Source organism: Rhinolophus sinicus, linkage group LG04 (genome assembly GCF_036562045.2).
Source record: "Rhinolophus sinicus isolate RSC01 linkage group LG04, ASM3656204v1, whole genome shotgun sequence".
Taxonomy (NCBI): Eukaryota; Metazoa; Chordata; class Mammalia; order Chiroptera; family Rhinolophidae; genus Rhinolophus; species Rhinolophus sinicus.
The window spans coordinates 147,947,476-147,958,617 of NC_133754.1; the positions used below are offsets into that span (position 1 = coordinate 147,947,476).

General features: G+C 36.3%; 1 protein-coding gene across 1 annotated transcript in view; it reads left to right on the forward strand.

Annotated features, from left to right (window-relative positions):
- VPS13A (vacuolar protein sorting 13 homolog A) overlaps positions 1–7,592 on the forward strand; it is a 194,256-nt gene extending 186,664 nt beyond the window's left edge. The window contains exons 70-72 of the mRNA XM_019736649.2: positions 1,626–1,749; positions 4,219–4,293; positions 6,157–7,592. Coding sequence (XP_019592208.2) covers positions 1,626–1,749; positions 4,219–4,293; positions 6,157–6,207 — 250 coding nt within the window. The 3' untranslated portion in view covers positions 6,208–7,592. The remainder of the gene's footprint in view (positions 1–1,625; positions 1,750–4,218; positions 4,294–6,156) is intronic.
- The last annotated feature ends 3,550 nt before the right edge of the window (positions 7,593–11,142 follow it).

Genomic DNA, 11,142 nt, shown 5'->3' on the forward strand with positions numbered 1-11,142 from the left:
AAGTCATTCTTCATTCCATCTCAGATACCAGTTCCTCTTTTCCCCTTCCTAGAGGCAGCCACTTTTATTTGTTTCTTTTGCATCATTCCTGAAATATTGTTTGTCTATGCAAGCATACATATATGTGTATTTTGATATAAATGGAAATCTATTATACATACAATTCTGTACTTTGTTTTAATTCTTAAACTCTTTGTTTTGAAGATTATTCTGTGTCAGCGTATGGAGATCTTTCTTAAGTTGTAAATCATGGCCTGGTATTTAGTAGTATGTGCTGTAATTTATATCTAAATTGTTTCTAAACTTTTATAGTTACAGACAATGCTTCAGCAGTCATTTTTGTTCATAGCAATTTTAGTCATGTTTTTAATAACCCTCTCCCTCATTGACTAAAGGAAGGGTGACTCATCAGAGTTAAGAGTATTTGCAAAGGTTATTAGCATGCAAATCTTGAAACATTTAAAAAATTACCTTCTTTTCAACAGTGTAGAACTCTTTAAAGGAGGTTACATAAACCTCATCAGAGTAAGGGAAGTGAGTGAGTTGTAATTGATTGAAAGGTAATATTTATTCTTAGGATTTCCTTTCTTTTCAAGTTTCAGATTTGAGGATAAAGGGTCTTTGAATCAGGATAGCGTATACTAGGTACGTGCTATGAGATTAGCCTATCTTTGATTTTTCACATGGTTGAAATGTACTTGAGGACCAGTTCCATAGATAGCCATAGGTTTGTTCCATAGCCGCTATGATCCATGATTGGTGAAAGAGGCTACCAGAGATAGAAGACTGAAGTGAGAGATGTAAATCCTGATTAGATTTGTCTTACGTTCTAGCCAGGAGCCAGCTTTTTCTTTAACTCGATTACTTAACTTAAAAGTACATGTTACTTAAAGAAACTTTCTGGTTGTAACTACAATTGATGTTTCAAACAAAAGGAAGAAGTGGTAGAAACCAGCTTTTGCAGGAAGGATTAAATAGAAGTATTATAGACAGAATGCATTTTCATTGCCTTATTTTTTCCCTCAAAATGGGAAAACAATTTTAAAAGCCTCTTTCTGATGTAGTTCAGTAAACATATTACATGGAGCCTTAGTAAAAGCATTTATTCTAAAGTATTAGTTACATGAAAGTTCCCCAAAATATTGGTTGATCATTCTACAGTTTTTTTCTATTTCTTATAAAGTACCTTATATGTTTGACTTCATAACTACTTCATTTTTTCTAATATCAGTATGTTGTGCTATAAATTCCCCACTTAACATTGCTTAAACTGCATCCCACAAATTTGGTTTGTATTGTATTTTCATTCTCATTCAGTTCAAAATATTTTCTAATTTCCTTTGAGATTTTTTGACCCATGGATTATTTAGAAGGTTGCTAATTTTCAAGCATTTAGAAATCTTCCTATTTTTCTGTTACTGATTTCTAGTTTAATTTCATTATGAGCTGAGAACATACTTCGTATGATTTCAGTTCTTTTAAGTTCATTGAAGTTTTCTATGACCCAGAATATAGCCCCTCTTGGTGAATGTTCTGTGTGTACTTGCAAAGAATGTGTACATCGTGGTATTGTTATATTATCGGATATAAGTGCCTAGGTTTTTAAAGTGGATTTTATTTTGCAGTGGTGTATTGTTCGTAACAAAAGGAACATTTGGGCAGCTTACGTGTGAGTGGCAGTACAGTTTTGATGAGTTTACCAAAGAGCCATTCATTGTTCATGGGAGAAGATTGCGCATTGAGGCAAAGGTATGTTGACTAGATTTCTTTTGAAAATTTAGAACTGAAAGTAACGCATTGAAGTAGTCCTCTCCTTTTGTAATGTTTCCATCTCTTTTATAGATGTCGCTTTGTCTTCGTATGGTTTTCCTTTACACCTGCTGTCTTACTCAGGCTTAAAGAAAAGAAAGCTAGACACACACACAAAAAAATGCTCCTTTCCATTGTATTCCATTGACAACAGCATCCCCAGGTCCTCATTATATGGAGTGATAGAACCCTACCTCCCCACTGCTGTCCAAGGCACTTAAATGAGAAAATCATTTGTATATCCCAGAATCTGTAGCATTTCCCTCCAGGATGTTTTTCCCTGCAAGTCTCACAAAAGGACACTTGAAAAATTATCTAATAGCTGATTGTTGATAGTTCTTTCTCTCTTTATAGATATTATTTTATCATCCCAGTTCAATTATAATCTTGAAGGCAGAGACCATTTCTCACTCTGCTTTGATTCCCAGCAGCTGGCACAGTGTCTGGTTCTTAAAACAAAATATAGTGAATTGCTAGTCATTTGTTTAATCAGTAGAGACTCAATATCCATTGTACGCTGTAATGACTGTGGTAGGTGTTACAAGATGTAGTAATATATAGGTATAGTAATACAGTAGGTGTATATGATATGAGATAATGTATTTTGGCCTCAAAGTATTTGACCAGATACCTATGTGTAGAGTCACTTTGACATTCACTGCGTTAGTAGGAAATACAGCCCAAGTTAAGTTTTGTTCTTTGTTGTATTTGTTTCGTTTTGATTTTGAGGGATTTAATTAACTCATATAACTGAAAAGTCTATGTCTACATCTTGGAACTTAGATATATATGCTCAAATGACATCATTAGCAATTGTTCTACCTCCCTTTCTCTTCTTCATTCTCCCCTTCTTCGCCACCCTCACCTCTAGCTTCTACTTTGTTCAGTGTTGGCTTCCATCTCAAGCAGGCCATCTTTTGGTGACAGGATGGCCAGCAGAGGTTCGAGGCTTATATCCTAGTAGCTCAGCAAATGAAAGTTTCTCATTGAGCCACCTTGCTTATTCCTGGATCAATCACTTTGCTCAGGGAGTTGCCATGGGCCGGATAGCCAGGTGAGGGGTCATGGAATCACCACGGTGTTGCTCAGAAGAAAGCGTCAGCTCTGTCTGAAGTATTTGGAGTGAGAAAAGGGGAGAAATAGTTACCCAAAGGGGATTCAAAAAGTTGTTACTGGAGCAGGGGCACTGGACACAGACAGGCAGAAACAAGATTTCTTTTGGGCCAGCCTATTGAGTGGAACTGCCCCTGGGCCTCATGTTTAACCGGTGAAGACCATTTGTCCAATCTTACCACTTATTCCAAAGACATGGGGGCAGCTCTTGAGAAGACTGGAAATTAGTTCTGGGGGATCTTGCACCAACTTTCCCCACTGAGGATTTTTCAGATTCACTCACAAAATGAAAGGCCGTGTGAACACATATGAAATAATGGATAGTGGCTGTTAGCTCCTGATCTAGCCCATACTACTGTCCTGGCTTTTTCATATTTTTTTCTCTCTCCCAGGATAAACTTCTTACTGCCTTGGTTTCTTCCCCTTCTACCTTTTCTTGTGACATTGCATCAGCATCCATCCCTTTTCAAAAATAAATAAATAAATAAATAAATAAATAAATAAATAAATAAATCGGATTTCTTCTGGAGTCTGTATTTGCATGGATATTTGAATTCATTATAGGAATTGTTAGACTAGTAAAACCTGCACATTGCTTCTTCTATGACCCTACCCAGAGTTCCAGAGATGACCATCACCGTCCTCCTCAATATTCCCATTCTTTCCATTTGTCCCTGTAATGTTTAACATCCACCATTAGAGAGTTCTCCCCGCAAATCCTGAACAGAACACCGAAGGAGTGTAAAAAGTGGAAGACAATCATAGGATTTGGTTTCTTTGATTCTTAAGCTACATTCTGATTAAATGACTGGTTTAAAATGTCAGAAGTTACACACATACACACATACAGACACCCCCCCCATAAACACATGTGTGTATGTATGTATGTACACACACATATGTGTATATTATTTTTGAGCTGAAATCATCATTATTCCATGGCCAGGTATCAAGAACGATGTGAAAAGTTTTTTGAAGGGAAGAACAGTGACCGTTCTGCCAGCCTTATCTCCTTCCCATCCTCTGTGTAAACCTTTATGGCTTTAGCAATTAAAATCTCACCTAAAGGTCCTTAACTTAGGTTTAGTGATAATAGATGTGTTAGTATTTAGTCTTTTTTTTTTTTTTTCAATTTGTGTTCGATTCTTCTTGTTTCCCATTCTTGGCTTTTTTTTAAGGTGTATAATTTGAATAAGATGGATGCTATAGGCACAGATTTCTAAAACTGCATACCATTTCTTTATCATTTTTACAAATGGATTTTCATTTTAATGACGTTACTTATTCTGTTTATAGGAACGGGTGAAGTCTGTATTCCATGCCAAAGAGTTTGGAAAAATCATTAACTTCAAGACCCCGGAGGATGCTAGGGTAAATATAATGAATCTTTTACGTAAACAAGTAGCAGCTTCTCATTTTAAAGCCATGAAAATTGGACTATTTTTTAAGGCAGATAGGTTTTGTTCATTTTTAATTTTGTTTTTGTGTTTTGACAGTTTTGATATATGTAACTAAATAATATTTCCCCAAAACTACTTTTCATTAGATTGAATTCAACACACCTACTTGTTTTTCATATCAAATTGCTCTTCTTTTAATTCCTAACTGTAATACTTTGAAAAAAAGTCAACAAACAAAAGAAGTTATTTTATTCTAATGCTAATCTACCGGCTCTAGCAGGGAAAGAATTGTTGATTTATCTACTGTACAGCTTTAGTGTTTTTTAAATAAAAATCACAATGGCACATAGCACCTAGCATGGAACAAAACAAAAGGAGCCAAGTCTGTAGTCCGAAAATCTGGGTGTGAATATTGGTTCTGTTCCTTCTTGACTGTAGGACCTGGGGGAGGTCAGTTAACCTCAGTCTCCTCAAAATGTGAGTGCTGTGAACTGAAAAGCGTACTTTAGAGATATTATGGCAGTTACAAGGATGTGTACCGTCAAGAAAGGAAGACGGAACTGATTATCTACTTCATAAAGCACAACTAAGACGCTATTTCTGATACTGAGTTGATACTCACTGTGTCATGAAACTTATAATAAGAACACATGGCTCCTTTACTGAATCCCTGCGCCTCCTGCTCTCATGCTACTCTCTGGGTTGGTCCTGGCTGGGGGTGACTTTTTACCAATTCACTTGTCACATCTGGACCCCAAACCAGGAACTTTGGGCAATTTAGCACGTGCTGTGCTAGTTTCTATGTAGACTTTGTGATATAAGGCAACACTGGCATGCTAACAGTAGAAAATTGAAAGGGGACAATTTACAAAGAGAGAGGAATGAAGTGACCAGTGCCTCAATATGCATGTTTCCTGGGACAGGAAGACAGAGTAGAGCATGGTAATGACATGACTTTCAGGCCATCTGCTGTCACATTGCTGAAGGACATCACCACCTATTTTAGTTTCTCTGTAACAAGTTTTCCATTTAATCGCCATGTTATTTTATCTCAGAAGGTTTGTGTCTAATCCTCCTGCTCGGCTAGAAACATTCAAAGGAGGCTACTGAGCTCATTCCCTTGCTCTTCTAATCCTAGAACTATTCCCCTACTAGGTTCTTCTTAAGTTAAAGAAGCACAAAGATCTCTGCTAAAGCTTTTCCTAATGGGATAACCCCAGTATCACCTATAAGGCTTATTATATCTGTCATACATGCCCAATGATAATAGACATCATTGGCAGAAAGGTTTACATTATATTTGCATTTTGTTTTTGTAATTTCAAAATAGAAAATATGAGAACACCTAAAATGCTCAAGAATCTTACTATGCTGCTACCCACTATATAATTATATGTAATTATTCCTGTTTAATCAGTAGAATCCTATATGGAGAACCATGAAGGTTTGTGATACAGAATTGGCATAGGTTGGAAGGAATTTTGCATAGACATTTTTCACATTATACCGGAATTATTCAGTCCAGCTGCCAAATTACCCTTCTCTCTCAGGATGGTTCATTTGACTTTTCGTATTCTGAAGATGAACATACAAGTCCAAAGACCTTAGGAAAACTTCCTTATTGTCAAATAAAACCCAATACCATTGTCCCTGAACCGTCTGGGCCATTTAAGTGAGTGAATTATCTCTTATGCAGGATGAATTTAATTTCTGGCTTATGAGTATACACCTAACTAAACTGGAAAGCCAATTTCCAGACTGCCATTCATTACATTTTGAGTTGTATTGTAAGTTTACTGAAGTAAGTAAATATTCATTTATTTCCTTACAACAGTGGATCCTCACAAAGCTAGAAGAAGCAAGAGAACCTTCCCCAAGCCTCTGATGGAGAACACTGCTCGAAGGCACACAGTAATCATTACAGTTTCCACCTTGTACCTTCCAAAACTATTTTGGGAAGTATAGTACAAAAGTAATTTCAAGTACATATATATATATATATATATATATATATATATATATATATATGTAAATTTCAGTTAAAATCAGGTAAAACAGTTATGTGATTAAAATATTTTGACTCTTTGGGGATACATCTGGTTTTCTAACTTGAATCATGTATGTGGTTAAAATTCTAATTACTTTGTAAAAGAAATGTTTCTTTTATGAATCTTAAATATTTGCTCCAGGTGATTCTCTGCAAGGGTAGAGAAATTGACCATACTTAGCCTTCAGACGGAGCTAAGTTTAATGTTCCTAGTTTACATTTTGAATTTCTATCATGCTGAATTCAAATTCCCTGAATAAGCGATGGGAGTGATCAAATGAATGATCAAATCCAACATTGCCTCAGTGGTATCAAGAGAACGGTGGTGGTGGTTTCTTTAGAAACATGAAGTTCTTTTTACAGATAAATATTTTGGTGTTATTTTCCTTATATTTTTATAAAGGATCAGTCTGAATTATACTTCAAATATACCGCATGACTATAAAAAACAATCTTTTTATATATAATATAATACAGATTGAATAGTAATACCCTTTCAAGCCTCATTTTAAGAAAGGCTCGAAGAAATGAGTGTCATACCCAAATAGGGAAAGCCCTTCTCAAAACTTTGAAGCCTTAGAAATATTTCCTTAAGCCATCTCCTTAGGATCTACTTGGTTTCCCCGGGTCATGATTTTAATAGATTGCTGACTTTAAAGGAAAATTCCTGAAGCCTTAACAATACAACTTTCCATTCACTGGTAACATAAAATAAACAAAATTTCCACCATCTTAGATATGAGTTATGCTTCACAGCAGACAGCACCTCTCATAAGTAAGTGTATGTACTCTAAAGATTAATCCAGTAACCTGTCCTGTTGGTCATAGATTGAGAATTTCTGGTTTACTTACAGTTATTCAAATGAGAAGAAGTCTTTTAAATGTATAGCTCATCAGAACAAAAATCACGGGCTCCCCTTTAGCAAAAATAAGGTCATGGGGTTTTTTTCTTGGTATTTGTTCAAAAACCGTAATATTAGTGGACTTTTTAAAGTGAGAGGGGATGAATATATGACTGTGAACCACGAAGAGAACCATGCAGTGACTTATTAGTTATTAAATAATGCAGAGAATTTGATGCATGTTGTATGTGCCATGAAATTATTATAAACTGTTTTTGGAATTGGAGAATCTGTATAGACTATGGTTGTGAAATGCTCCTTAGGTTCCTCAAACCCTTGCTTTGTTGTAAAAGCTAAAATAAACAGCATGCCAGATTGTAACTGTATTTCTTCCTGACCAAATCCAGCTACTAAAGACTGTTGATTTTTCCTCTGATTGTAAAAGCACATTGTTTATTACCAGTAGTTGCTCCCAGAATGGTTTTTTTCTTTACTGAACATAAATTGAATCAAAAGTGACAACTTTCAAATCACATGATAGTGCGTGCTCCCATGATGACCTTTGTTCAAAGTAACATACACATTTTCTCTGTTGCTGAGCTCCTCCAATTTTGCATGCATTCGCATTAAACATAAGAGTACAGGCATTCAGAAAACTCATTAGATCGTCCTCATCCAAAATGTTGTTTTACTGACGTTCATTCATGCCATTAGCCACGTACCTCATTACCTGCTCCAGTTTCATGATTTTGTCCTCAGAAAAAATACAGACCCATAACTCGGGTGTCCCATGGTAAAGCGGGAAAGCCTAAGAGAGTAGCATAGAAATCTTTGTAGTATCCTCTGGAGGCTAGCAGGCCTGGGTCTTGTAACTATTATACATGGAAAGCCAACATGCCTATCCTTCCTGTTCCCTTACTAACAAGAACCTAGGAATGCTTTGTCTTACGTTTTCTCTACCTGTCATCTACTATCAGCACCTCCCATCACTTCCTCTGTTTCTAAAGTAGAAAGACCTACAATTTCAAGAGCAGCAGTTGATCAGTTGTCTTAGAAGATTGTCTTCATCTAAACAAAGAACATCAATAGATCACTAGACAAGTCCGTCTTCTCAGCATAGCATTTTACAATTTATAGTTATGTGTTTGATTCTGTTTTTTTTTTCCTTGAATTTTACAGAGTCCGTCATCTTATTATATTTGAAACAATCAGACCTGAAGTACATTTTATGACATTTAATGGCTCTCTGCTTGAGAACTTGAAGCTTGCCTTGGTTGTTTGGTAGTTGCTATGGAATAAGGTCCTAAGTATTGTGTCAGTTCTTTCGTTGTATTATTTGTTAGCTATAACCCCAGGCCCTGGATTCTAGCACAGCATATATTCTGGCCCATGATCATTGTGTGAAACCCAAGGCAGAGTGTCTGTTCCCTGCCAACTTTCCTCCAGAAAACTGTGTTAGAAACAGCAACTTTGATTTCTGGTACAAAAAGAAGCTTGCAATTTCTTCACATTTACAAAATCCTTTCTGAACCACAGAACATGTGCTCTTCTTCAGTGGCTTCTCTTTCATAGTGTATGTATTGGCTGTTTCATCCCTAGTGTTCTCAGCGAGACTTTGGGATTTTACCCAGGCTCAGTGTGGTTCAACTGAGTTGTTTTCTGATCCCGGTAAAGAATCATTACCGGCTATAGACTGTCCTTCCCGGGCCCTTTCTCCTCCATAGTTCCAATCCTTTCCAAAACTCTCCCGGGGCCTCCAAATAAATAAGACATTTTTCTTATCTTTTTCTATCATAATTATTTCTGTCATTTTTTTCTGATGGTAGTAGCAATAATAGTATCCCACTGAATACATATGCACCTATAGATATATCCTATAAATACCACAGTATCCTATCCCTGTCTGATGAAAAGGAAAGACTACTCAGTGCTGAATTTTCTATACCTTATTCAGTCATCAGTTGCCAGTATTAACTGATCCTTCAGGCCAAACCCAAGCCCCAGTATGAAAAAGATTGGGTGGGACAAGGTACTGGGTTAGTCTGCCTGAACTAACTGGAGCAGAAAAGTGTGCTGAATACACTGAAGGTGAAAGTAGACACTTGGGATGGGGTGTTTTCGTGCCCCAGCCAACACAATTCAGAGAAATCTGCCTGGGTTCCTGGGCTATTGCTTTTTACCTTTTCTTAAGATCAACTAAAATCCTCGCAGACAGTGTTTTTCCAACTGTAAGTCTTAACCCAGTCGTGGGACGTGAAGTCAATTTAACATCTCAAAGACCAACGTATTTTAAAAGTGGAATAGAAAAGGAAAGGAGATCATTGCACGGAACAAGGTTAAACATTGTTTCCAGAAATATTGTTTCAGTTAAATACTCTAGATACTGTGTGTACTGGGTCACAATATAAAATATTTTTCATATTATGAATTTTTAAATATTCAGCTTAAAAAAATCCCCCAAAATGTTGAAAGTCACTGCTGTTGGAGGCGTGGGCCAGCCAGTGATTGTTTGAACATTCTGGATTGTGTGGAGCTTGTCCTTAGATAAGAAGCTGCAGATCTGCAACTCAGGGAGTCTTCAAATTGTGAGAACTGTCTTTTTCCCTAGAGTAAGGAGATAAGATAGCTCTTGTTTTGTTTTGTAAAACGTTTTCCTTTCATAGTGTGTATTAGGTCCCACTGACTGCATGACCAGAAAAACCATATAAAAGTTAGATCCACAAACAACACCCAAAAAAGGCCACAGGATATTATTTAACTTGATGTATTTCAACCTCTGTCCCACTAAGCATTTTACTAAGATTGGAGCCAGAAGTTCTTTTTAAGTAAGTTGAATTTTCTTCATCTACCTTCTGTCTGACTCATCACACAGGTACCAAAGGCCCTTAAAAAAGGGGAGCCTATCCGTGGGTTACATTCTTATAGGGCCAAAATACTCATTCATTGGACGGTGCTTTACAAATGCCAATGCAGTTTAGCTGGAAATAATTGGATTTCCTCATTTCTGCAGGACTCAAGTAGAAAATGCAGATAACCTATACTCCTTATGCAAGATTCAATACAAAATTTATTCAATCTGGTTTTCTTTGGTGCTACCCAGTATCACTTATAGCTCCTTTACATAGTCTAAAAGGGGACCATTCACGCTCCTACCCAATCCTTTGAAATATATTTTTGAAATGATACCTTACTGCTAATGATAACCTAATCAAGTTAGCATTAGTTTAAATTTTTATGATTCTTGTAATCTGTATTCTTGATAATTGGCCAATATAGCTGTTAGTGCAGACTTTTTCCATGCTTTTCTTTCTGCTGCAATTGGTGTGAAGTAGTATTTGTTTCAGGCTATCCTAAAAGCAAGCCAGCACATGTACTGAGACGATGCTGGATCCCCTGTGTGTGTTACTTGCCCTTGAGTCAGCTCAATTCCTGCTGACCAGTGAATGAGTGATGTCTACAATGTCCTGTCCTCAGCAGCCCTGCTCAGCTCCTGTAGCCTCATGCTTGTAGCTTCTTTTGGGGAGTCGATCCATCTCATATCTGCTCTCCTCTTCTCCTGCTGCCTTCTGTTTTTCTCAGCATTATTCTCTTTTCCAAAGAACACTGCCTTCTCATGATGTAACCGAAGAAGGACAGTCTTACTCTATTACAAACCTTCATCCTTCTTTAATTGAAACTTTTTTACTTTATTTTGTAAAATAAATTTGTTCCATATCATTTTTTTAAAGTTTTATTTTGGAATTACAGATTAGTTCTTTTTTAAAAGCATTATGGCATATTTTAAAAATTGATAATTTTGGTTACCCAAAGAGCTACATAAGAAATGTAACTTCAAAATTGTTAGGTTGATATGAGTGTATTTTTAATTATTTTTTACTTCATACAAATACAAATTAATTTGTATTACAGTTTAACCTCTGCTATGATAGAC